The sequence below is a fragment of the Nipponia nippon genome, unplaced genomic scaffold (assembly GCF_047370975.1).
Source record: "Nipponia nippon isolate SJK-2023a ecotype South Korea unplaced genomic scaffold, ASM4737097v1 scaffold_4, whole genome shotgun sequence".
Lineage (NCBI taxonomy): Eukaryota > Metazoa > Chordata > Aves > Pelecaniformes > Threskiornithidae > Nipponia > Nipponia nippon.
The window spans coordinates 52,072,420-52,100,039 of NW_028262358.1; the positions used below are offsets into that span (position 1 = coordinate 52,072,420).

Consider the following 27,620-nt stretch of genomic DNA (forward strand, 5'->3'; position numbering starts at 1 on the left):
CTGTATCCCCGACTCCAAAACCCTAGGGGTCGACCTCGAATCTCCCCTGGTGCTTTCTGCCAGAGGCTCCAGGTAGGGCCATTCTCCCCGGCTGCAGTGTAGAGCACATTTTTTACATCTTGTCCTGCCCGGACTGGCCCAAGGGCTACTGCATGGACTATCTCCTGTTTAATTTGTTCAAAGGCCTGTCGTTGCTCAGGGCCCCATTTAAAATCATTCTTCTTCCGGGTCACTTGATAGAGAGGGCTTACGATCAGACTGTAATTTGGAATATGCATTCTCCAAAAACCCACAACGCCCAAGAAAGCCTGTGTTTCCTTTTTGCTGGTTGGTGGAGACATGGCTGTTATTTTGTTGATCACATCCATTGGGATCTGACGACGTCCATCTTGCCATTTTACTCCTAAAAACTGGATCTCCTGTGCAGGTCCCTTGACCTTACTTTGTTTTATGGCAAAGCCAGCCTCCAGAAGGATTTGGACTATTTGCTTCCCTTTCTCAAAAACTTCTTCTGCTTTGTTGCCCCACACGATGATGTCATCAATGTATTGCAGGTGTTCCGGAGCCCCACCCTGTTCCAATGTAGTCTGGATCAGTCCATGGCAAATGGTGGGGCTGTGTTTCCACCCCTGGGGCAGTCGATTCCAGGTGTACTGGACCCCCTCCAAGTGAAAGCAAATTGTGGCCTGCACTCTGCCGCCAAAGGAATTGAGAAAAATGCATTAGCGATGTCAATTGTGGCATACCATTTGGCTGCCTTTGACTCCAGTTCATATTGAAGTTCTAGCATGTCTGGCACAGCAGCGCTCAGTGGCGGCGTGACTTCATTCAGGCCCCGATAGTCTACTGTTAGTCTCCACTCTCCATTAGACTTTCGCACTGGCCATATGGGACTGTTAAAGGGTGAGCGAGTCTTGCTGATCACTCCTTGGCTCTCCAGTTGACGAATCAGCTTATGGATGGGAATCAGGGAGTCTCTGTTGGTGCGATATTGCCGCCGGTGCACTGTTGTGGTAGCGATTGGCACCTGTTGTTCTTTGACCCTCAGCAACCCCACAACAGAGGGGTCCTTCGAGAGACCAGGCAGGGTAGACAGCTGTTTAATTTCTTCCGTCTCCAAGGCAGCTATACCAAAAGCCCACCGGTACCCTTTTGGGTCCTTGAAATACCCTCTCCTGAGGTAATCTATACCAAGGATGCATGGAGCCTCTGGGCCAGTCACAATGGGATGCTTCTGCCACTCCTTCCCGGTTAAGCTTACTTCAGCCTCCAATACAGTCAGCTGTTGGGATCCCCCTGTCACTCCAGAAATACAGATGGGTTCTGCCCCTTCATAGCTTGATGGCATTAGGGTACACTGTGCACCGGTGTCTACTAAAGCCTTATACTCCTGTGGGTCTGATGTGCCAGGCCATCGAATCCACACAGTCCAGTACACCCGGTTGTCCCTTTCCTCCACCTGGCTGGAGGCAGGGCCCCTCTAGTCCCGGTCATAGCATTCGTTACTCACTTCTTGTAAATGCGAATCAAAAACCCCTTTATTGAGATCGGAAGCAAAATCAGCCCTTTTATCCTGTCTAGGGAACTGCTCACTGGAAACTGGAGCAGCAATTTTCCTGGAAGAACCACCTTTTGTAATTGTTTTTCCTTGCAACTCACGTACTCGTGCCTCTAGGGTCGAGGTAGATTTTCCATCCCACTTCCTCATGTCCTCTCCATGGTCACGCAGATAAAACCACAGGGTAGCCCGTGGTGTGTATTCACTATATCTTCTCTCTTGAAGAGAGGGATGCTTACTCCTGATGGCTGAGATACTGGTCCGTACAGGTGAGGAGTAGGACATGTCCTCTTTGAATCGCTGGAACTCCCGGGATAATTTCTCAGCTAGCACATCAGGCAGTTTCTCCACAGCCGCGACGCAGGCCCGTAGGGAGGCAGAGAGACTTTCTTCGTATTGTCGAAGTTGGCCAGCCAATTCATCCACCGTTGGTCCCTCTTCATCTTTCCAGGTCATTGTTGCCAAAGAGTTTGCATATGATGACGGTGCACTCCGCACGAACTTCCGCCACATGGGTCGTGTGCACTGGACTTCATCTGGATCTTTGGATAACTGCTCATTGTTCAAGTCATTATGCATCACCTCCAGCACGGCTAATTCCCTCAGGTACTGGATACCTCTCTCCATGGTGGTCCACTTGCCTGGCTGACATAAAAATCTTCCTTGAAAGGATACCTTTCCTTCACAGCTGCCAGAAGTCGCCTCCAGAGGCTGAGGACTTTTGCCCCTTTTCCAATCGCTTTGTCAATGCCCCCTTCCCTAGAAATGGATCCCAGCTGCTTGGCTTCCTTACTCTTTAATTCCAGGCTACTAGCCCCATTATCCCAGCATCGGAGCAGCCAAGTGATGATGTGCTCACCTGGATGACGACTAAAATCTTTTCGCATATCTCGCAGCTCACTCAGGGACAGAGATCGGGTTGTTACCATCTCATTTGTGGGTTCTGCCTCTTCCTCCTCCTGTTCTTGTGATGGCCCTGGTTCATCATCAGCCCTTACTAAACGAGTTGATTTTCTTGTGTATTTTTTCTTCTGTATAGGGGCAACTGATACTGGCACGGGTTGGTTCTCTGGTGTAGCCACAGCACCTGTTACAGGGGCTGGCGTATCAGTAGTATCTGTTGCCGAGGCTGGCATAGCTGCAACGCCAGTCGTTTTGTTGTCAGATCCAGAGACCTTCTCTTCCCCTTGAGGGTTCTGAATAGTGTTTAATACGGCTCGGTAGGCATGGGCCAGGCCCCAGCACATTGCAGTGATTTGTGTCTCCCTAGAATTGTCAGGATGACAGCATACTTTTTCCAAATGTTCTACTAATTTTTCAGGATTCTGCACTTGTTCAGGGGTGAAACTCCAAAACACTGGAGGGGCCCACCGTCCTAGGCATTTGCCCATACTCTCCCACACACCCTGCCACTCATAATTATCCAGCCTTGGGGCAGATCTCTGGATGATATTCTTAAAATGCATATTAACTCTAGACAAAACCGAAACAATATACCCAAGAAATACCAATAGATGTATCTTAACTACCCAAGGATGTTCAAGATACAAAAAAGTTGTTGTAATGAAGGAGGAAACATTACAGAAGGCGGCAGTGAAGGTGCTATTCTGTATTTCCTCCATAAAAAGCCTCTCAGAGGAAGAAGTATAATTGCTAATTGTCTCCATGAGGTGGTACCCGAAGTACAGTAATGGCTTCAGTACAGAACCCAAATACCAGATAGCGCTCAAGGTCAGTGTTTTAATAACAAATCTCCCAGGCAAAACATCACTAATCACGGCAGAGCACAGAAAACTGCAACACCCAACACCAATCTTTAACATGTACTGCAAAAGCAAGAGCATGGTGCAGATCAGGTAGACTAATACCGAGAGCAGATGAATCAATATTATGACCAGCAACTGTTAACAGATACAAATTCCTTAATACACTCTGATTAATCTGTTATTATCTCAAACCCTCGAGCCCCACGTTGGGCGCCAAAAAGGACTGTCGTGGTTTAACCCCAGCCAGCAACTATGAACCACACAGCCGCTCACTCACTCCCCCCCAATGGGGTGGGGGAGAGAATTAGAAGAGTGAAAGTCAGACAACTCCTGGGTTGAGATAAGAACAGTTTAATAATTGAAGTAAAATAAAATAGAATGATAGTAGTAGTGGTAGTAATAATAATAATAATAATAATAATAATAATAATATAATACAATAATAATGTACCAAGCAAGTGATATACGACACAATTGCTCACCACCCCCTGACTGATGCCCAGCCTGTTCCCGAGCAGCAATCCCTTCCCCCCCGGCCAACTCGCCCCAGTTATATACTGAGCATGACGTCATATGGTGTGGAATAGCCCTGTGGCCAATGTGGGTCAGGCCCCCTGGCTGTGCCCCCTCCCAGCTTCTTGTACGCCATGCAGAGCATGGGAAGCTGAAAAGTCCTTGACTGGTGTAACCACTACTTAGCAACAACTAAAACATCAGTGTGTTATCAACATTATTCTCATACTAAATCCAAAACACAGCACTATACCAGCTACTAAGAAGAAAATTAACTCTATCCCAGCTGAAACCAGGACAACATTCTACTCTAAACTTGAGCATAAGTATTTCCTTTGGGTACCCTACAGTCAGTGATTACAGTAACAGAGGGGATAAGATGCTTACCAGCTCCATTAGCACATGAACTTTTAGCTTCAGCACAAACATTCAACTCAATTTTTCTGTTGTGTGAACCATTGATGGTATAGCCAGACTCTCGCCTTAGTGATGCCAAATCAAAGAGGTGGCCTGTAGGCAGATCAGGAAATAATTTAATCTTTTTTTTCAGATTCAAAATCAAGACATTTCTTTGTAGTAAAAGCTTTCAGTAACTAAATTTAGTAGGAAGGTCAACCAGCCTCTACCTGCCTGCTAGCTTAGAAAGGCAAACAGTTACCAATTCACATTAATAATTAGAGGTAAAATTAGTTTCAGAACTATAGACTATTTATGTGTTCCAAGGGACGCTGCACTACCTTACAAGATATTTCTACCCACCAATAAGCTTGTTAGTTGCTATCCAGAGGATGCGTCACACTGCCCTTTTCTAATGAAGTCCCTCAAGAACACAAACACATTAGAGCTGCTTCCAGCAGCCTCTTCCACATACGAAATCCTAAGGCCTCCTCCTTACCTGTTGCAGGATTGGTTACCCGGCAGTCATTGTGCACATTGCTTTTAAGAGGACACGCAGCAGCGGTGAACCATAAGAAGGTATATTCACAATCTTCAATGGCTGTTATAAGTTCTGGCTTCGATTCCTAAATATGAAACAGTGGAGAGAGCAACATCTCTACAGGGTGATACTATAAGATTTCATGCCACAGGGTTATCCCTGAAACCTGCAGCTGAACTCTATTCGAATGCCAGTCCTAGGACTTAACAAACCATCGTGGTTCAATGAATTAACCCAAAGACAAAGTATTTAACTGTGACTATTTCAAATACACAACAGTACAGAATCGTTATCAGAAGCAATAAAATTGATGAGAGGATAGCTAAAGGTAGCCTAGCAGGGCAACAGAAAATCCAAAAGGCAAGGGTAAGACATCTCACCAAGTAGAAGAGTACTTAATGGCAAGGCATACAGATGTGCAAGTTAAGAACTACACAGCCAATAGCACTATTTACTACTTCAAGCACTTCCCAGCCTTCAAGACACAAACAGACAATTTTAAGCCATTACAGATAATAAAATCTGTGCTAGCAGATTGTACAAAAAGATCACTTAAAAACTGCTCTGCATCTAAAGTTCAAGTACTTATAAGCCAGTCTGCTTACAAGACTGGCTCCCATCCAACTACAGACAATCAGGGAATAGAAAAGAACTGCCCACCATTCTCCATACACATACAGTGGTATGAACAACTCATGAAAACATAAAACCCCACCAGAAGGAGCCCACTTACAATTTTGCTTTCATCACACTTGAGGCGCAATATTGTTGTTTTCTTGCGGATTTTATCTGGACACTGCTCCCCGTTAATATATTTCAGAACAGAAACACCATTTTCCCACCGAGGACCATCAGCCACTTCCCCAAGACTTGTACATTTTGCACCCTCCATCAGGGAGACAGCAGCATCAGAAGGACAGGAACCTATACAGGTGAGCAAAAACTGCATTATTACTCCAAATGCTATTAAGGCTTACTTTTCTGGAATAAAACTCCACTACTCTTTCAGGTATGTCATGGATAATCTATCTCCAAGCCACTGTCCAAACCATACTCACCGGGGTGTTTTTTTTCCCCAAAATCACAAGTAGCAGCAACCGCCTCACTTCACTCAAGGTCATGCAGAAAGTAGTGGCAGCTACTACTGGGGAAGCAGACTACTACACAGAGTGAAAGGCTAGAGTCTGTTACCTGGTCTTCCACTGCACAAAATGTGGAGTCAGAAGATGCCATAGGGAAACTTCTGAAGTTAACATCTTACACAAAAAGATTATTTTAATCTTTAAGAGCTATAGCAGACTTTGGATAAGGATGGAAGAGCTAGAGTGCTGAAGTTATCAAGAGAAGATAAGAGCTGCTAGTGAATCTCATCTTCCAAGCAGATGGAAATCAGGCCCACAATTTACCCTTCCCTCTGGTGCTGAAATTACACCACCATCTCCACATACTTTGCTTTGCATTGTTTTGTTTTGTTTTTTTTTTTTCTCTCTGAACAACCAGCAGTACTGTCCTACCACTTGCCTTCCCTAGTTACAGCGATAATATACTTTTATTTTGCTCTTACGTGCAGCACCATATGGTACTAAGGGCTTGCAGACATTAATATAGTATTTCTGTGCAGAAGCAGATAGAGCAATTGCCTCCCAATTCTCTCTATGCCGTGTCAGAGATGAAAAATCATAGAAGTTTCCTTCATCATCCCTGTAAGAAAGACAAAGGATTCAAATTAAGAAGCATTAAAAAAAAAAAATCAAGTAATTGTAAGTTACAATTCTTAAGTTACCGCAATAACTTTTAACCTAATAACTCTATAAGCAGAGTATCATGCTGGAAAAGAAATGTGCACCAGACTCATTGCTCCCTACAAGCCTCAGATTCAGTACAGAGATATATCACTGCACCAGCCTTCCCCACGGTAACTGTCCATGTGCACACAGCCCTCAGCCAATGCAAGAGTAATTCTGACTTTTCACAGAAGTATGCAGGCTTTTAGTGCATGGCAAGCAAATGCAGTTACAGTGGATTGTTTCACCTTAGGGCAGAAACCTATCATGATGCCAGATGTTAAAACTCTGGGCCAATTATTAGCCACATTTGACCCCACTTATCAACTCGTAATGAACTAATACTTGGTTGTGACAGAAACAGATGACATATTTCCTGGAGCTTTGTTTGGTGGAAGTTCCAGTTACAGTTGTATTTTTGTTTAAATTAGCTAAAGTTAAATAATGACTAGACACTTGTAACAAGCTAACATACTCAGAGTTCAACCATCAATAACTGCACACCTAACAGTTCACTTTGATACTAAGCTTATTCCCCAGAAGCAGCTCACAGAAAGCATTCTTCTTCAGTGAAATTGGTTTTAGGAAGTATAAATTGCAAGAGTTACTTAAAACACATTGCATTGGCATTGAATGGCACATTAGCGGGTGACTAAGTCAAAACACAATAGCTAAAGTGGCAGTATTGCACTGAGTTGCAATAAGGCTGTATTTGTTTCTGCCATCATACAGCTCCATTTTAAGTTTGTGGAAACAACTTACTTGTAGGAGCACTCAGTAGATTTAACGGGTGGGCAAGCATACTGAGTATGCCATTCAAACATGTAGGTGCAATCTGGAGTTTCCTTCAAAAATACAGGCTGAAAGAACAAAATACAAAAGGAATTTGCTTTCTCATTTAGACATAATGAAGCTACCAAAAGGTCTCAGTCTTGCTTCAAGAAGATCCAAGAACTTGTATTTACATATTATCTTAGAGCCACACTATGCCTCTGACCAGCTGAAAGCATGGCTTCTCCCAAACCTGAGTTTATCCACATGCGCACTTCTGATAAAACGGCAGCCATCAGGAGCTTCTCCCTCCTCCATGAAGTAAGGAGAAGAGCAAAAGTAACTCTAGGCACCATTGTTTAAGAACAAGTACAGAGAGATACTGACAAACAAGTAACCAGCTTATTTTGGTCTGGCCATGTAACGCCTGCCTTCCTGCAGATTCATCCTCCTACTTTTTATTTCTTACAAAGAAGCGGCTGTTATTTCTGGGAGAACATCCCTTCCCAACATCCCCAAGAGCTTTGCTAATGGCAGGCATCCCTTAGAGGAACAACATGCCCTGACTTTCCTGGGGCATGACAAAGGCACCTTCCATAAATAGGAAATTTAAAATATTCCTCATTTTTTATTACCTCACAGGACCTTTCAACCTCCTGCCTAATCTGTAAATGATTAGGCAGTCCTTGAAGGAAACTAGTTCATGTTCTTCACCTTACCCTTCTACACATTAAAGAGGGCAACTCTGGAAGACAGTACATACAGGAAGCATATGTTTTGAAACTAACCTCAGATGTAGTCTTGTCACAATAGAATAATATGGCAGTTGATCGTTCGTATATTTTATGACATTTTTCTCCACTGGTGTAATTAATCATTATTAAACCATTTTTGAAAGTCAGCTTTTCTGTAAGCAAGCCTAGAAGCAAAGAGTTGAGAAAAGTAAAGAGCTAATCCAGTAAATACACACAACTACAGTAATGCTTCTGGCAACAGGGTTGCATAGACAGCAATAACACGCACAATAAAGTACTGATAGAAAGACCTCAACCTTCCTCTAAAACTTGTGACCTAGTTACTGAGTGAGTACTACTCCAGTACAGTAGTGTTGAGCTCATTCCTAATTGTGTGTCAAAATAACTATATATAGATATGACATTTTATTTGCACATGAAGCAGAAGTGGTAGGGTGCTTTATCTCATAAGATGTACAAGATTAGCAAGAACCCCTCTTGTATCACATAGCAGCTTCAGTCGCACCCTGGTTAATCTTCCCATTCTCTAAGGTCCTTCTGTTCAAGTGCTATACCTGCTACTTTTCTGAAAGTATTGTCCATCTTCTTTACTTGACACGATGACACAGTGCGAGCCTCTGGTTTGCAAGATTCTGTTATTTCTCCACAAACTCTGAAGTAGTAGTCATACTCATCTGTACTCACTTTTACGTCTTTATTGGAAAGTGGCTTCAGGTTATAAACATGACCATACCTTGGATCTTTCACCTGGCAATCCTCTCCTTTAAAGAAAAGTTAAGAATTTAAAATACAATTTAATATCTATGAGCCATGCAAAATACACTTAGGACAGTTAAGGCTTACTGGCACAAATAATGCCACAAAAATGAGTAGCTGGCACTTTAGGGCAGTGACACTGAAGACCCATTTTAGTCCAGCTAAGTAGCTCATTTTGGGAAGTAATCAACATCTAGAACTATGAGACTAAGCTACAAATGGAACATTTCTTTTATCACTGCCACTAAAGCAAGATGCAAAATTCACGCTGTAGTTCAAAAACTACCTCAAAGTGGCCTCACAGGTTCCTCCTTCAGCCATGCTGAAGGTTAAGTACAGAACCAAAGACACTAAGTCCAGCACCTGCTTAATTATCTGGAAAGAACAGCGAGGTCACAAGGCCAAAGCAAAAGTTGTCCTAAATGTCAGTCTTGTATCTTGTTTTAACAGCTATGAAGTTTGCAGAGTTAGGAAATAATTGATCCTAGGAAATGTTAGCTACAGCTTACAGGTCTACCAAGATGTATGCAGAAAAGGTTTGGGAAAATTCTAGTTTCATGAGTCTAACCATCTGATGTACATCAGTAACTTTAAAACAGAGGACTTGATCAGCAACAAAGTGACCCTTTGCTCAATATTCTGAAGCTTTTTTTAAAAGTCAGATTGCATCACATTATCATTATGTTCCCCTCAATCATCCAACAAGTTGGTACCAAGTTAAAAGACATCACATCGGTTTCCCTCCCTTCAAAACCACAACTCTTGTCACCAGTGTCCTGAACAATAATTGTGTGCTATAGAGCAGTAGCTTGTAAACATTCCTCTTATGCCACATGAGACCACTAGCAGTTTCCATAACATCTAGGACTGTTGCAACAGATGCTTTACAGGAAGTCTGGATGTTTTATAAAGCATTTTCTACAAGTTGCAAAATAAAACCTGCAAGGGCAGAGAAGATACCTGCACACTCAACTTCCCACCTAAGAGACAACCAAGTACTGGAACTAAAACCTGTGATTCCTTCTTGCATGTCCTGGAGTCAACTGTAAACTCTGATGCTCTCCCCACTAGTCTCTCCCCCACTCTCTAACAAGGGTCAAGTTTACAGTATAACTTCCAGTCTTGGGGGGGGACATGGAATGACTTGCCAGGCATAGGATCAACTGCATTCTCATGAAACCCGATGGTCTTTTTAAGATTTACAAGAGACTAGCAAGTCTGCCTGTGATTTAACAAGGTAGTACTATGATTTGTCAGAGACAGCATTATTAGTTTATCTTCTTTCCCTAGATAGGAAAGTACATTTGCCTGTCATCCTAAATTGTACTTTTAATGTTAGAAGTGACTCTTAGTTGGCTTGAAGCTCAGAAGAGACATCCCTCCACAAGCCAGCACTTTTTACAGAAAAATTCATGGGGCAAGAAACAAACATAGCTTCGCTAAGTATTTATTTCTTGTACAGATTTGTTTGATATTTTAGAGCTCAAATAACTACACTTACCTTCTGCTTTGTGAATAGGACATGCTGCCAAGGTTCTCCAAACAAATACGAACTCACAGTCATCCTCTTGCTCAAACACTGGCGATCCCTACAGAAAAGAGCCATATGAAGGAGGTTTACTAACAATTACATTGCAAGTCTCAAAATGTACATGCAGAATCCTTTTTTTATTGCAGTTGCACAGTCTAATATCTCTCTTATCAAATTTCAGTACTCGTTTTCAGCAAAGAGCTGCTTTTGGTGGCTCACAGGATTCCACGACAGAGTTCACTGGTGTGTTCTATGGGCTCAGGAAAGCAGTTTTAAGGAGAGACAAGGGAAAAGCCTGCATATGAGACATTACTTTTTAGAATGAGCCTCTCGATTCCAACAGGAATAAACACTGTCTATTTTGTTATAGTAAGTCCAAGCTCTAAAATCCTCGTTAATTACCATTGTTTGATCACACTGGAAGATTATACGCGTAGAATAACGCTGCTTATCCTTGCATGTGTCACCATTCAAGTACATAATACTTAGTGACCCATCAGTAGCAGCCTGTGGGTTTATCTGAATGACTCCAAGGTTCTTGCTTTTATCAGCGTATTTCACACAAGATCCTATGGCACCACCTACAGGAAAAAGAAAAAGCCTGTATTTTAGTTCAAAGCTTTGACAACTAGAGCTAACTTTATTGTAAAATAACATAATGGAGTAGCTTTAAGAGAACTTTGGGTGTTAAAGCAGACTGTCTCAAACTCCTGAAGCTGAACACAACAGAAGTGTTTTCATAAATAGTTAGAGACATTGTGTGCCCAAAGTCTTTAAGGAATAGAACAAGTTACTGTCCTGAACTCACTGAAGTCTTTAAAACTGCACTAACTTATCTGCTCCCGCAGACTGATAGAAGACTACAGCAACAGGTTAAATAAATCAAACTGGCTAGAAGCGCATTAAGATGTGGCATAAGTTTCTCATTCCGGCCTCATTCAGTTAGGAGGCTTCAACAACATTTAACTTTCCTTTCTTCTTTAAAAAAAAAATAAAATCAAGGATACTGGCAAATACTGTCCTCAATACATTCTTCCCAAATGCATTCCCACACATCTCCATGCAAGAGTCCTGATGAGCATTAAGACTGCTCTCAGTCTGAGAAAGTCTGTTTATTATACCCTTGACATACCTCACCCAGGTCTATGCAAGTTCACTGACTGAATGGGCAGGATTCAAGAAATCCTACTAAAATAACCAGGGGTGTCATTCTGTATATACAGAAGTCACAAGTTAAGAAATGCTTGCCAGTTGGCTTACCAGGGCATCCAGACACATAGGGCAAAGGCTTGCAGACATTCAAGAAAAATGTTTGCTTCTTTGCTTCCTTTGAAGTGTCTATAGCAACCCACGGTTCATCCTCTTTGCTCAAGTCACTTAAGTCGTATTCATTGCCAGCAGCATCTGAAAGATATGTGGTACATACAGTAAGCTGAAAGATGACCTATTAGATACTTGCAGCGGTATTGCGTTTAAAATGATACAAGTTTCACTGATGAATACACATAATTCAAAGTAATTTTCAGAATCACATTAGATATCCTTTGAGAGAAGGTACTGTTGCCATAAAAAATGTCACTACACCAAATGTAGAACAGAGTTCCCTTGACAGTTGCTTCCCACAAGTAACTACTCCACAATTCACAGGTGCATTTTTCCAGAGGCCAATACTACATTAACCCATTTTCTTCAGAGTTGGGCTGAAGCAGCACCCAGTCATGATAAGAATTAAAGGTTTTCCACGTAATTATCAGCTCTCTTGTGTATACCACTATGTTGCACATTAGCTTCTTGCCTGTCTTCATAAGTTAAGCCTGCTTCAAACAACTTACCTCCTCTCCCTCTCTACAACTTCTGTGAAGACTTCAAGTCTCACAAATGTCTTCAGAACAGGTATTCTTAAAGCCCTCCTCTGCAGAAGTTTGCTGTTCAGTTAATCCCTCCAACATTTGTTGGACAGAGCCCACCCAAATTCCAGGTACCTACCTGTAACCTGGCAGTCTACAGGAGCAGGAACACAGGCCAGAGCTGTGTGGAACTCAAAAAAAGTATCATGGATGTTCATCACGCTGTTTATTTCTTCACGTACAAACTTAAGCTCTCCAGGATATGAATCATTACAAATGAAAGTCACCGTGAACGTGTCTGATGTTCCTGTAAAACAAACACTTATCTGCTGCTGGTTCATGTGGGAATATTTGAATTTAAGTTCAAGCTAACACCTGCCTTTAAAATTTTCTAACAGTTTCTTATTACCAACTGCTTCAAGAAAAACACTACCTTATTGTTTATGTTTTTTTAACTGTAAATACACAAGCCTTCTTTAGAAACCTGTGCTAAATTGCCTAGCAGCCACAAGTGTCTTTCCAAATGGGAGACCAGAAAGCCTTGACACATTCCAAGAGCATAATTACCTTCACTGAACTGTGCTTCCTACGTCTTTGACATAATATATTTGAAGAAACAGAAAACCTACAAAACATCCAAGTCAGCTCTACTAGCAACCTCTAAATTACATCACACACAGCAAAGTCTTGGGTTTGGCAGTTGTGTTTGTTTGTAAGAAGTTCAGTGTAATGACTGCAGACTAAATAACACTGATACTATTTAAGCAGCATACGTTAAGCTCTGTTTAGTCCTTTCCACAGCCCACAAGAAATGGTAGAATTATGGGGGGAAATAGTATTTGTCATCAACATATCATAGTGTTATCAAAATGGTAGAAGCTCTCAAAGAACAATACATGAGAGCTCAATCACTTGTCTCCCTACTGCATATTAGGTACGAAAAAGTCACAACTGGGAAAATAAAGAGATATCACCATAGCAATTTGTACAGAGGACAAACATGCAGGAGCATCTGAGGTTCCTGAATCCAAAATCCTGTTTTCCTAAAAACCTTTTGTTGTTAAGGTGTCATATGCCTTTCTATGAAAACTCAGTTTCAGTACAGTTGGAGAGCATGTAAAATCCAAAAGCTAGACACACATTCTTCATCAGTCTTATCTGCAAAACACTTAAATTCATGAAGTAGGTGTACATGAAGTACTAGAGCACTTATTCAAGAAATTCATATAAGAGTATAAGCTTACTGAAAAATGACCTTTCAGATATGAAACAACTTCAGAGAGCATTATTCATGGAACTGAAGCTTAAAGCAATGACTTCACTTACAAAAAGAGCCAGAGTTCATTTTGCTTGTTTTCCCAATTTGACTATCTATTACTCCATGTGAGGAGCAGTATTTTTCATCTACTCAGTAAGGAAAAAAAAAATCCTGTACTGTATTTGGTCTCTTTCTGGGACCTTTGAAATGCACGTGTATTACTGAAAACTGAGCCATTACCATTCTGCATGATTTGATTTCTTCCTAAAATTTTCACATGAACTAACTTGTTTAAGTGACAAACACCAAGCCCAGTAGGTTTTAGTACATGAACAAGAGAAGGAATGAAGACCGTTCACAGAAAGTTTGTACAATATTAGCATCCATTTCCACTGCATGTTACCTGAACTCACCTGATTGCACACGAAAAGGACCTCTGTAAGTAAGAGTTAGAAAACCTTCACTAGAGAGATACAGGGTTTTGTCCAATTCCACCAGCCTCACCAATGTCAGATTTTCTGCTTCACACCCAGCAGCTGTTCTGCCATTGATTTTGCCACAATCTGGCATGGGTCCACAAATGTTTAGCTAGAAGTTTTGAAAACATGTGAGTGCACACAGTATTAACTGCATCAGAAAAATTAGGTTCACATAGGCATTTCTACATAAGTAAAGCTCACTTGTCACGAACTATTTCAAACAGCATGAAATGTCTGTCACTTCTGGGCTGCAAGACAACCAACTATAATACAGGAAAAATATCCTCAATCTTCAGCTTACAGGGTCCACAAATTCTCCCCACTTGAAGTACAAGATGTGGTTTAGCAAGTTTATTCTTAGACTAAAAAACACTATGGTAGTACCTGTGAACAGCCTAGGACTACCGATACATGCAGATCGCATTAAGAACACCAACATGGGACAGATCAGATCCCTTTCTAGGCTTCCACTGTCCATTTCTTCAGCACTAGCAGATAAACTGGTATTACACAACAGAGTCCATAACTGGAAAACCATGCATAGCCTCGAATGCGTGGCTACCTTAATGTTTGCTAAAAGCCAGAAGTTCAATGCTTTTAAGACCATCTGAGATGCAAGTTATCTTCCATTCCTCCCCTCAAGCACAGTACTTCCTGCCAACTCAAATTTCGTAAGAGGACCAAGTCAAAGCTCCACTTGCTCACTAAGTAAGACTGGAAAAATGCAACAACAGCATCCATAAGCAACAGATTACACAGTCAGAATCCTTACCAAGAACTTCTTCCCAATGCCAGTAGCCATATAGCCTTTTCCAGAAGCTAATGGCTGCAGATTGAACAGAAAGCCAGTGTTTGGATCTCGCACAGAGCAGGACTGAAAAAAAAAAAAATTACAACAGCATTATTTTCCTCCTTCTGCATTTCTTCTGTTTAAGTTTTACCTCTAACTTGTTTAAAGAGTCAGAGTGTGATTTACACATATTCCTAGCCTGCGTACCAATCAGCAACTTAATTTGGACAACCAGAATACAGCTCTGACAGTAGCAACACTACATTCAATTCTTTTGCACAGCTGTCCGTTGACATCAGCCACATACCAACATATCAAAGTGCAATTTAACAGATGACATCTATCAAGTTAGCTAAGAGCAAGGAAATTTAACTGAGAGTTGTTTTCACACTAATGTGTTTATGTTGAGACCTGTAAAATAGAAGCAACTGAGTAGCTCAATACAAAAAAAAAAGCCTCATTTGATGATCTGTACACAAACAAGGACAATATATATCCTTACATATAAACTAGCAACCTTGTAAGGGAGTGAAACATTCAGTGCCACAGCAAGTAAGTTGCTCAAGAGAGGGAGCACTTGAATACTTTGGTCAGAATTTACGCATGTCAGCAACACTTCAAGAAGAAAGCAATAAGATATTATAAGACCCCATCATGATCAACTTCAGACTTCACTGTTGTTAGTTTTCTCCAAGAGTAATTTAAACACAGCAACCAGGAGTGCTAGAAAAAAAAAAAAAACGGTACATTGAGACTATGAATAAAATTACGCCCTCCTTTCTTACCTGAGAATCATCTTTTGTTTCCTTGATTGGACAAGCAGCCTCAGTTTCCCATAAGAATGTGGCCATACATTCCTGAATAGCTATAAACCGTGGGCTGCTACTCTGGAAACAGGTTGCAGAGAGAAGACCAGAATAAGTGTAACGGCCAACATCTTCTCATGTTTTAGAAGAACCTGACAGTTTCTCATAAAGTGGAATCTCAAAGACTGCACTACAAATGCACACAATTCCCACCCTGCTTCCCTCTCCCCTATTTATTTTGAAGGTCACCGCTGAAAACGTTGTCTAGCTAAACACTTAGCATGTCATTAAGCTTTAGCAAAGAACTGAATCTGACATCCAAATATTCAGATTAAATTCAATACTGAATCTAGACAGGTATAACCAGACCTTGCCTCAGTCTAAGCTTTGAAGAGTTTTGGGGTATAATGCATAGTCAACTATAAAAAAAAAAAAGTAGAAATCAAACAACACAAAACTCTCTTAACTGAGGTAACAAGGTAACAGGAGTATTAGTTACACACACTTCATTTCAGTGTTTTCAGGCAAAAGCAAAGCAGTTCATAACTGCTCCAAGTCACATATTTTCACCATATCTCTTGCGCTGAAGATCATGTGAGTGAGGGGAGTAAGACCTGCAGATTCACAAACCAGCAAGAACAAGTCTAGGCAAGCTTCAGTCTAATGATCCCCCGCAGTCTAAACTTCAGTATGAGGAGCTGTATCAGCAAAAGCTTTATAGATTTAAGAACTCCTCTAGAATCAACAAGCTACAGAGGATGCAGAAGCTAAGCCTGAAGATACACTTTACAATATTCTTCCTCTTAAGAGGGTATGCAATGTTTGCATGTATAACTCCTCAGTCTTAAGTCCCCATGTATTTTTCGTGCTAATTAGACTAGTCTGAAATACCACTGTCCACTGAGGCTGTTAGTTTTTAACTAGTTCTTGCTTATGATAAAATACTCAGACTGAGACACATGCTTCTCTAGCGTCTAAGTCAACTTTGTTTTTACATCTCTATTTTAAGTCCTCAAGAAGTCTCCCTTGGCATCAATCTGCTATACACTGTACATCTTCATGTAGTTTCACGTTGTATGATGGAAAAACTACTATGATGAAGCAGCAACTGAAAGATCATTTGTCCTTACAAGAGTGCCTTTGGAACAGATGAAGTGGATGGTAGTGGTATAAGTAGTTTTCTTTCCATCAGCATCAATGCACACAGAACCATTTGCATAGGTTAGAAAAATGTGTCCAGGTCTTTCAACTACTAGTTCTTTGCTGGCAACACCAAGGTTACTAATAGAGGTGACTTCAGAGTAAGAAACCTAGAAATAAAGAAAAGCAGGTCAGCAATCCTAAACCCAAGTGAGGAGTGATAGATACAGTCAAAAAGAAGAAAATATCTACCACAATAATCTTGTATACAGAAGGTTATCTCAAGAGTTTTGAAGATAACAAAGGTGTAGAGGTCTCCCTACATTTCTCCCCCATTCTATACTTAAGTTTCACATATTTAACAGACAAGCTCCACAAGCAGGCATGGTTTGTTTTTTTGTTGTTCCTGTTTTTAGTACAATAAGGTGCCTGTAGTGCCTCACACCAGCCATCCTCACCTCACCAGCTACACAGCTTAGGAATTTAGGGAGGCCTATGCCTCATGCACAGTACGTAAGATTTAATTTGTACAGCTCTTTAAAACACAGTATGTGGAACCCCCCAGGCATTCTTAGAATTGAGCTTAGGGATCTGCCATGCCTAGCAAAGCCTAAAAAGCACTAGCAGAAACAGCATTAGAACAGTAGGTGCTACTACCAAGGTCCAAATTAATCTTCACTTCTGCAAGGTAACTGGTGTTTCCTGTTTTTAAGAAACTATTTTAAGTTAGCGACAGCAACAAACAGAAGAATACACCTCCAAAGCAGCTCTGTCCACAAAGACTTCTGCCTTTTTTCTTCCCCCCTCCCCCCCCTTTTTTTTTAACAACTCTGCATTTAGGTTGACCCAATGTGCTCACTTTTTACTCTAGTGTCTTCAGCAATGAAGTAATGAAGCCTTAGTGTGTCTCCACACGCAAAGTAAGTAGCCTTACACAACAAGGACTAATGCAAGCACAGGGAACTAGTAATAGTTAGGTCAAGTGCCATGATGGTGACGTACAGATTCAGTCATTCAGACATGCTCTTCAACAGTATGGAGGGAAGGTGTTCTCTCTGTTTTACAGAAGGAATTGGGACAGGTTGGTGAGCCTGTAGTTCAACTTTCCCTACAGCTTTGTGTGGCACTGAAGCCAGGCCTTGGGCTAAGTGTCCATCCAGCCTGTCAGCACAAACAGTCCCATGATAAATTGTTATACTTCAGGGAAATATAGAAGCCCAGAACCACTACCTCTTTTTTTTTTTTTTTTTTCCCTGCTTGGCAACTTCTGCCTAATCTAATCCTCAAAGCCAAAGAGAGCTCAGAGGGAGGTGACAAAGAATCTTTAAACACATTTCTTCCACAGTTCAATCTAAAACAAGCCAGAAGCAAGACTGAATATCCAGGAGAGCAGCCTGAAGCAATGCTAGCAGTCTCTGAGACCGCAGCAGTTTACACAGAAGAGATACAGTTTGTCTGCCTCTGCAACACAGGACAAAGAATCACGCAGGTCAAACATCACATTGATACACTTGTAAAAATTAAAGCTTTGGTCTTTGAAGAGGTGGACAGGAAGTCTACCATTCTGCAATGATTATGGCAACATTACAGCTACTCAGAATACCACTGTATTTTGCACAAAGAAGCCAGAATTCGTGTGCCTATCTCGCATACCCCTTAATCTCACTCACTTGGCAAACCAGCTCTGAGCTGGGATGAAAAGGCTACTCACGTGATCATGCCGATATTCCATCTGACAGACAGATGCTCGCCGGTCGCATCCTGGAACAGCAATCAGTGGTCGACAGACATTTATGTAGTACTTCTTGCGCTCACTTGGTCTTGAATTATCCATGGCGTACCAGTTTTCACCTCTCTTCTCAGATTTTGCTAAGCTGAGCAGGAACAGAAAGCTCTACACTAAGAACTCACACTCTTCATAGATTCTCTCTAGCTTTCTGGGTCAGTTTCAAGAAACAGAGCAACCTTAAAGCATTTTAGAATAACTTTTCCCCTCATTTTTAAGCATTACAATTAAAAATACTCCTCCTAGGAAGTAGAGCACAGTTGGCAAAGTAATAAGTTTTTATTAAGCAAAACCATCCCAGAAAGTCAACTTACATCTTAGGAGGCAAGTCAATATACTAGAGGGAAATACTGTCTTCATTTCAAGAGACTTGCAGTTAAGATTGTTGCAACAGATAAAGTTTCTAGTGCTGTCTACAGAGGAAACCAACTTCATCCAGTGCTAAGCTATCAGCCAGAACACTAAACTAGAATAGCCAAGTTATGTTGTATATGTTACTCTCCTACCTTGACAAGTCATATTGGTCCATGGTGTTGGGATCAGTCACAACACATTCCAGCGGAATTTCAGGACAAGCATACTCAGTGTACCACCTGAAGTTGTAGGTATAGTTATCTTCTATCTAAAAAACAGCAGGATAGGTCAGTTCGGCTTTCCACACAGAATACTTTGCAACTCACAGCTACTCCTTTATACATTAAGCTTGTTATTTCCCTTTGGTTTTGCGATATACCTTCTCAGGTTGATGTGCGTAGGTCGGTGTTGTTGTAGATCTTGTCATTTGCTCTGTCACCAAAAATACTCTTTCCAAAAATACCAGAACCAGAGCAACTAGAGCAATGTAACTGCTGTCTACTGTGTTACAGGACACACAGCCCTACCACTTGTTACTTCTCAGCCAGTTTGTTTTTTTCAGCTAGAAATACGAGATGATCAAAACCACTAGTAATTACATGGCTCAGAGACTAGAGAAGAATGAAGTAAGAACCTGGATCCAGGTGAAAAGTGACCTACTGTTCAGTGGTCAAGACAACCTTCATGGCTGCAACAAGAGGCAGATATAACAAGAGAAATAACTATTTCTCTTAGTCTGCTTTATAGATACTGGATATTTCCATCCATGAATCTCTGCTTGCAATGGCCTAGCAGCAATTATTGTCAGGATTTTGTGTTGGAGATCCTTCCCTTCTTCATATAGAACCTCTTACCTGATATTCAGGCTGACCTCTTCCAGCCTGACGGTCACACAGGAAAGTTATATGGGTAGATCGCTGTGTTTTCTTCTCATCATTGTATGCTGTACCATTTTTGTAGGTCAACTGAATCAGACCATCATAATATGAAAGTCTGGAACTGGGCAGTCCAAGACTCCAAAACTGATCCTTACTAGAAAAGGAAAAAGTGGACTTTTCAGAATGCAAAATTAATTCTCCCTAAGAGAAGTCTTAAAAGTAGTAAGCACACAGGTAAGTTTATAGAAGACACCATAATAAGACAAAAGAATTAAGTAAGGTTGACTAGATATAAGTGAGCTAGGATGAACAGAATGCTGCCAGAAGGAAACTTAAAACATGAACAGGTGTCCTTCTTTGGAAAAGAAAGGAAACTGTACCTTGCTTGGATATCTAGAGACTCTTTTAACACTCCCTTCTCTAGAGGAGGGACAGAAATATCAAGTTCCTATTCTCCAGAGTAGAATTCAAACTGCAGACACCCTAATTCTGGCTCAAATGGGTTCCATGCAAATACATGTGGACAGTGAAGACCTAGCACCGCACAACAGCAAGTCTTCTCACTCAGGGAAGAAAACTGCCTTCACATGCTCTTAGCTCAGGACCAGCTTTGGTTCAGAGGGGTTTCTTTACTCTGACTTAACACTGGCTCTATCAGACCTAGCCTGGCCACCTTCCCCTGAAGAACATTTTTAGTGTCTGCAGTGAACTCTTTGGCTAGAGAGTAACTCAGAGCCAACTCAAGTACAGCTGCCTGTGTTTGCACTGTACCACATCTCTGGCAACAGGCTGACCTGGAACCTGAAGTGCACAGATACTATCTCAGACATAACTTGTAGAAGATAAGAGCAATGATGCTGTTAGAGTAGCAGTACACACTGGGACTGTGCCTGCACAGCACTTTTAGTAATGGAAATATGGTGCAAAGCCCAAGCTCTGGGCTTTGCCTCTGCATAAGGCAGCCACTACTCATCCCGAGTGCAGCAGTGCTTCTTTAGGCCAGCTCTTGGGATCCAGCTGACCCTGAATCCAAATTGTGGGTTGGCTTAATACAGATGCAGCAGTTAATCTACAGCTTACAGTCCCTATGGGAAACATAAGGGGGAGCAATGGACACACTCAATCTCAAAAGCTAGCTTAAGCAAGATTACATGTGTGTGCACTTTGCCTGAAACAGCTGGCAGCATAATTACTGTGCTACCAAATAATATTTTACATGCAAATTAACTGGGTCTATTACAGGCAGCACAGTAATTATTTTACATGCAAATTGTTCACTATTACATACAGACAATACATCATGCAACAAGAGATTTTCTATTACAGACAACAGAGCTAGTTACTCACCTTGGTGTTACTTGGCATGCTGCTGATTTTGTGTGACACAACTCATCCCGCACACTGCCACAGATGTTTATGTAAAACAAGTATTCAGTAGTATTAACTATATAGTGCCCATTTTTCTTGGCCAGAGGTGATAAATCAAAAAAGAAGCCTAATGGGAAAGGAATTAAACTTTATCAGTTTAATTTTTTTCCTGCCATCTCTCACAGGTTTTGATTCTACCAGTCACACAGCTAGTTCACTTCCCTCCGAATAAGTATCCTTCTAGGTAATTATTGTTTCAGAAACAATTTGGACATACTAAAAGCATGTTTCCTTATACAGAGATATTTACTACAGTAAAATACACATTACACTTATTTTTATCTGCACACAATAGGGGAATATTAAGCTCGTGCTGTTCTGATCTTCCACACACACATGCTTAAAACTGCTGTGCTCAGATGTTGTGGGTGCTTAGACTTAGGCTGAACTTGCTTTGTTCTTGCGCATCGAAAGGACTCAGTGTTGTGACACAAGTTCTATCCCTCACAACCTTTCAATATGCTGAACATAAATACATACCTGCCTGAGGATCAGAGACTTGACAGTTATCTCCTTCAGTTTTAGACAGGACACATGCAGCAGCAGTATACCAATCAAATGCATATGAACATACACCCTCAGACATCAAGATTGGAGCACTTTCTAGATCACCTGGTATCGCAAGAGCAACATGTTACACATACAGACAGTCAGGCTGCCAAAAGGAACTATGAATTTAAGCCTACAAACACTAACTCCCTCCCAACAGCAGACCAAGATTAACTGTTGAAGTACCTCTCCTCTGAAAACGAGGACTAAATAGAACCAAAAATTCCTTGCACAAATTCTTTGCATCCTCGTCCCCAGAATAAAAGTTTAGCCCAGAGGTGAAGATGCACTGATCAGTCTGTTCCTGAGTACTATCACACTCTTCAAAAAAAATGTTTGCTTTGATACACAAACCTGGTATTTTGCTACAAAGCAACAGCTTTATTAGGAAGTAGTGCATAACCTGGTCCTAACAGCCACCACACTTGGAGGATTCAGCTTCCTCAAGCTGAGGTAGAAGAATACAGGTTTTTTATTTCCCTGGAAGATGGTTAAGCTAGCGGGCTATTATATGAACATCATTAACAACTTCTGCAAATGCTTCTGCTTTTCATGACTGCAAGCAGTTCAGACACAAAACATACTTATTGGAAAAGAAAGTTAAAGTATCAGATCTCGGTTCAGAACCAAACTTTCCTATCAAGACAATCTCGGGGTAGAAAGTGCTTTGTATAGCTTCCATGTTTTTGTGGAGCTTTAAACACTTAAACATACTTTTATCATGTTTAGGAGAATCTTAATTCAAGAGACTTACTCAAGGGTCTTTAAAGAGTACTTGTATAAAAGGTGAACAGGGCTAATGACCTGCAACTACATTGCTATCATCCTAGTAAACAAACCACAATGCTTCAGCTTTTGCATAGAAGGAAATGAAAGACAAATGCACATGCTAATATTTATCACTCATGCCTGGGCATATTAAATGACCTCCAGTTTTTAACTGGATCAGAGAACAGGGTGTGGATGTTCTCACCTGGTCTGCACACTAGAGTGATGACAGTTTTGATTCTTTTGTTAACACCACAGCTGTCTCCATTTGAATAGGTAAGTTGAATATTTTCTCCAACCTTTTTAGGAGAAGACACAAATGTTCCAAGATTCTTACTGTTGTTTTGTTTATCTGTAAAGACAGTAAATGCATCACTTTTGTTTCCCTGGAAAGAAGTGAAGTTTACACTATTAAGAGAATATTAACTAGCCAAAAGGAAAGTCTTAAGAAAGCGTATGATTAGGAGTTTGTTTTTAACCTCACCAAAACCATGCTACAAAGCCTGGAGAGTGTAATACCATTCTTTAGTTAGAAAAGGCTACTTGCATCATTTCTTCTAGGGTCTTTGGGAGCACAAGAGAAACGTGCTCCTAACTTATGTTTCTTCAAATAACTGAAGACACTCAGGGCAGCCAACTCCATTTGCAGAGGAAGTGCCAAGCCTTCAGAGTCTTAAAATAAAAGAAAAACAAACAACCAACACACACACACGAACAACAACAAACACCACCACAAAGACTCACCTACAGAGCAAATAGCAGCATCATCTGAGCAGCTGGAAGCTCCTCCTCTCTTCAGCACTTTATGGCAGACATTGATGTAATAATGCTTCCTCCCTACCTCCGAAAAGCTACTGTCCACAGCTTCCCAGTTCTGGGCTAACTCTGAAATACAGGGGGTTGTTAAGAACAAGTCATCTGGCTTAATTATTTTAGCCTCTCCATGCCAAAATGCCTTTTATCACAGAAAAGGACCCACATTTAAAACCACTTAAGATGACAGCAACCAAGGCAGTCATAGCTACTTTCATAAGGCACTCACTACTTTCGGGATGAGGGAAATGAACGCCAGCACCCCAGAAATTCAATAAGAAAAGCAAAAGCTGATTAATGTTCAGCTAAAGCACTGCACTAGAGATGGCATATAAACTCAGGACAAAAGTAACTGAAAGCTAGTTTTCATGCCATACCTGAACTGCGGATCAGAGGTGACAAGTCATAGTGTTTTCTCTTATCAGCAACTCTGCAAAGGAGATCTTCTTTCTCTTTAACACACGCATATTTTGTATCCCATGTAAAAAAATATGTGCAGTCCACTTCACCAGTAAACACTGGAGTTCCTCTACCATCATTACCTTAACATTGAAAACAGATAAACGGATGTTAGGTTTCCAGTAGGGGAAGGGGACAAAAGCAAGGAGAGTTGAGGACTAGTAAGGAGCAAGGAAGATAAAAATCCTTTTGCTGCACAGGACTTGCATTTGTGGTTTGGGGTTTTGTTGTTTTGGGGGCTTTTTTTTGTTGTTTTGTTTTGATTTTTTTGTTTGTTTTTGTTTTTTGTTTTTTTTTTTTCTTCCCTACTGGGTAAGAAACAAGGCTCTTTTACACTTCAATATTCTTGCTCATCACTGTAAATTTAGAATAGCAGCGCTACTACACAGCACAAAACAATCCTGCCAGCCATAGAAATTAGTGCTTACTCTAACAATATTTATTCCTTGTGTTAGCTGTGGCTCAAAGCATGCATTCCTTTGAACATAAGGTCTACTAGCAAGCACAGAAGTCAAACCCTGAGCAGAGTCATCACAGCTTGTTAAACTCACCTGCTGTTTCATTGCACTCAAAGTTTATGACAGTCATTCTCTGAAAGCCGGAACTACATGCATCCCCATTCGGATAAATTAAAGTGAGATCCCCATCAGAATATCTGAGTAAAAAGTCAGTTTTAGATAGAAACATGGGATCAGACACAATCACACAGTGTTCTTCACATAACAGAAGCTACACTCTTGTTTATTTAATAATTGTCTCACTCAAAGGGAAAACAAATGCTTGTTCAACATTAATACCAACATTTCTACTGTAACAAAGGCTTGCATCCACTGATTTTTCTAGTTACTTTTCATGAATTTGTACAAAGTTTAAAGAATGCTCTAAAGCTATTCCAGCTTTCAATAGAATAGAATATCTGTGCTTTCAGTTAGAATAGACTATTTCAGTTGGAAGGGACCTAAAACAATCATCTAGTCCAACTGCCTGACCAATTCAGGGCTGACCAAAAGTTAAAGCATGCCATTAAGGGCATTGTCCACATGCCTTAAACACTGACAGGCTTGGGGCATCGACCACCTAGGAAGCCTGTTCCAGTCTTTGACCACCCTCTCAGTAAAGAAATGTTTCCTAATGAACATTTAGTCTAAACCTCCTCTGGCGCAGCTTTGAACCATTCCCACATGTCCTATCACTGGATACCAGGGAGAAGAGATCAGCACCTCCCTCTCCACTTCCCCTCCTCAGGAAGCTGTAGAGAGCAATGAGGTCACCCCTCAGCCTCCTTTTCTCCAAAGGTGGAATATCTGTTCCCATTAGTTTATTGCATAGCTATTTTTGCAGGTGGAAGAAGTCATACGTCCTGGAAGATCACTCCAACAAGCCTGCCACATGCTTACAGACAGAATGGAAGACCATATCTAGGTGAATAATCTCTGCTTTGCAATCTAACGCAAACTATTGTCCCAGTATGCCACTTGGGAATGCTGAAGTTCTTAAAAAAAAAAAAAAAAAAAAAAAAATCACAAAATCCTGGACTTCAGTAGTCTTGGATATGATCAATGCAAAGGAAGCAGAGATGCCCTCTTGTTTAGGACAGCTTCTAGAACACCCAATCCTCATGCCAGTTTACATGCAAAACTCAAGGAGGGCAACAACACAATCTGCAAATCTGACACCAAAAGGTGATGAAACTTTCTTCCCTGTCTAGGCAATGGCCTCTACCAACCCCATCTGCTCCTTCATTTGCTAATGCTATCCTGGTATACTGTTAATGTTTTTCTATACAAAATGCAAGTATTTTTGCCTGGTTTTGTATCAAATATTGCTTACATGACAAATAAGGGCATCAAATTAGGAAAGAAAGATCAGTCACTCAGACAAGTTAACAGGGCTAAAGAGCCTTTACACACCTTAGGGTTTGGTTCTGAAATCTGCCTGCCACTTTTTGCTGGTTACTTGAAGGTTTTACTTGGCAAGATGAAGTGTAGCCTGTGCTGTCCTTGCAGTCACCTGCAGTGGTTTCCCCACAAATATTCAAGTAATAGTAATACTCCTCTTTGTCATCTTTGGCTAAATATGGTGTGACATAACCTGAACGGATAAGAAAAAGAAAAGTGTTCTAAAACACAGTAGAACAGATGTAAAAAACCAAATATCTATAGAGGACATTTTTCCTGTCTCCAACCACGGAACTGGAAAACTGGCTAGTCACACCACAGAAGAAAAATAGTGAGCTTACCTGGATGTTGAATAAGTGGTCTTAAATCAATGGAGATATCATGTTGCTCATTAGTCAGAAAACAGCTCCTACTCTCCAGGTAATCCCTGTGACAGGCATATTCAGTAACCCACTCAATTTCATACCGGCAATTTGTTTTTGCTGTGAGTTTGGGACCTGCACTCTGATACAGAAATGAACAGCATTTAAGTTACAAGTAGAGAGACTTATTTGAAATATAATCTTTAAAGCAACAGCATCACATTCATTTAGGGTCAGTAATGACTAACTTCATCTATAAGTTGCTTAACAGCTGCAAACGTTGTCTCTGGCCTCTCAGAAATAGGTGTTGAGAAGAAAGTAAAACAGCTCTTATTAATGATGTGGTAAACTAGAAGTCTAAACAGAGTTAAAGTATCAGGCATTAGCAGAAGGTCAGCAGCAGTAACAGTACATTAAAAAGCACTTTTCCTTAACACATTCACAAAAGCAGATCATAGAATCATAGAATCGTTAAGGTTGGAAAAGACCCTTAAGATCATCAAGTCCAACCGTTAACCTATCACTGCCAAGTCCACCACTAAACCATGTCCTCGAGCACCGCATCTACCCGTCTTTTAAATACCTCCAGGGATGGAGACTCAACCACTGCCCTGGGCAGCCTGTTCCAGTGCCTGACTACCCTTTCGGTGAAGAAGTTTTTCCTAATATCCAACCTAAACTTCCCGGGCACAGCTTGAGGCCATTTCCTCTCATCCTCTCACTTGTTACTGGCGAGAAGAGACCGACCCCCACCTCGCTACAACCTCCTTTCAGGTAGTTGTAGGGAGCAATAAGGTCTCCCCTCAGCCTCCTCTTCTCCAAACTAAACAACCCCAGTTCCCTCAGCTGCTCCTCACAAGACTTGTGCTCTAGACCCTTCTTTGGACACGCTCCAGCACCTCGATATCCTTCTTGTAGTGAGATGCATGAGTCCAAATTGCTAAGCACAGCTTGGATTGAGGACTCCTCTGAGGCAAACACACAGAAGGGAGCAGAGATCAAGTGTTCTCTGAAGGCAAAGAAGCCTCTTAAGACACTGATGTTTTAGCAACTTTGATTCCCTCAGTCCAAATCAAGACTAAAAGACATTTGAGAATTCTTTAGCCAACACTTCCGTCAGATGCATTTTCTGTAGTGAAATATTTTTGCACCTCTGGGAGAAGCAGTAGTCTTGTTTTTCCTCACTTTAAAGTGAAACGTTTAGAAGCTCACCTTGTTTCATAAATCTGTATTTCTGCCACCCACTAAAACAAGAGGCAGATACACAGATAAAGTATCAGATAAGTTACAGGCACAAGTAACGTTAGCAATACTATTCATACTATATGTATGCATAGCTGTAGTGAGATGTTACAAAGTGACAGTAGAGAAAGGACTGTGGTTTGTTTCTGCAGTGATGAGGATGAAGTATGGTACCTAGATACGCTAGGTCAGATGAGAGACAAAACATTAAACCAAAAGTTAGCCAGACAATAGTTCCTCCTTCACTAATCTGTAACCAAAAGCATCATGGTATGAAATGGCAGAGCATTAGCAATAGCCACTCTGGCCCAGTTTAAGGAGTGTGGGTGGCTGAGATTACCTGGCATCACATCAAAGTGACAATCATAATGCATTCAAGCTAGGCTAAAACT

The 27,620-nt window shown here is 41.1% G+C and overlaps 1 protein-coding gene across 7 annotated transcripts in view; it reads right to left on the reverse strand.

The window, feature by feature from the left end:
• The window catches only part of IGF2R (insulin like growth factor 2 receptor), a 70,957-nt gene that overhangs the window by 18,733 nt on the left and 24,604 nt on the right, over positions 1 to 27,620 (reverse strand). For all 7 annotated transcript variants that reach the window (XR_015708297.1, XR_015708295.1, XR_015708296.1 and 4 more), the window contains exons 8-33: positions 25,966 to 26,128; positions 25,637 to 25,817; positions 24,278 to 24,381; positions 23,645 to 23,809; positions 23,199 to 23,339; positions 22,660 to 22,806; positions 21,618 to 21,749; positions 21,057 to 21,204; positions 19,686 to 19,863; positions 18,984 to 19,099; positions 18,403 to 18,565; positions 16,682 to 16,861; positions 15,531 to 15,632; positions 14,728 to 14,829; positions 13,890 to 14,064; positions 12,358 to 12,525; positions 11,632 to 11,775; positions 10,774 to 10,952; positions 10,342 to 10,429; positions 8,639 to 8,845; positions 8,118 to 8,248; positions 7,321 to 7,418; positions 6,339 to 6,475; positions 5,508 to 5,698; positions 4,733 to 4,859; positions 4,225 to 4,347 (exon numbers count right to left, since the gene is read on the reverse strand). Coding sequence is in view for 4 of the 7 variants with exons in the window: in XM_087775066.1 (XP_087631192.1) it covers positions 4,225 to 4,347; positions 4,733 to 4,859; positions 5,508 to 5,698; positions 6,339 to 6,475; positions 7,321 to 7,418; positions 8,118 to 8,248; positions 8,639 to 8,845; positions 10,342 to 10,429; positions 10,774 to 10,952; positions 11,632 to 11,775; positions 12,358 to 12,525; positions 13,890 to 14,064; positions 14,728 to 14,829; positions 15,531 to 15,632; positions 16,682 to 16,861; positions 18,403 to 18,565; positions 18,984 to 19,099; positions 19,686 to 19,863; positions 21,057 to 21,204; positions 21,618 to 21,749; positions 22,660 to 22,806; positions 23,199 to 23,339; positions 23,645 to 23,809; positions 24,278 to 24,381; positions 25,637 to 25,817; positions 25,966 to 26,128 (3,790 nt within the window). In the remaining 3 variants the exon portion in view is untranslated. The remainder of the gene's footprint in view (positions 1 to 4,224; positions 4,348 to 4,732; positions 4,860 to 5,507; positions 5,699 to 6,338; positions 6,476 to 7,320; positions 7,419 to 8,117; positions 8,249 to 8,638; positions 8,846 to 10,341; positions 10,430 to 10,773; positions 10,953 to 11,631; positions 11,776 to 12,357; positions 12,526 to 13,889; positions 14,065 to 14,727; positions 14,830 to 15,530; positions 15,633 to 16,681; positions 16,862 to 18,402; positions 18,566 to 18,983; positions 19,100 to 19,685; positions 19,864 to 21,056; positions 21,205 to 21,617; positions 21,750 to 22,659; positions 22,807 to 23,198; positions 23,340 to 23,644; positions 23,810 to 24,277; positions 24,382 to 25,636; positions 25,818 to 25,965; positions 26,129 to 27,620) is intronic.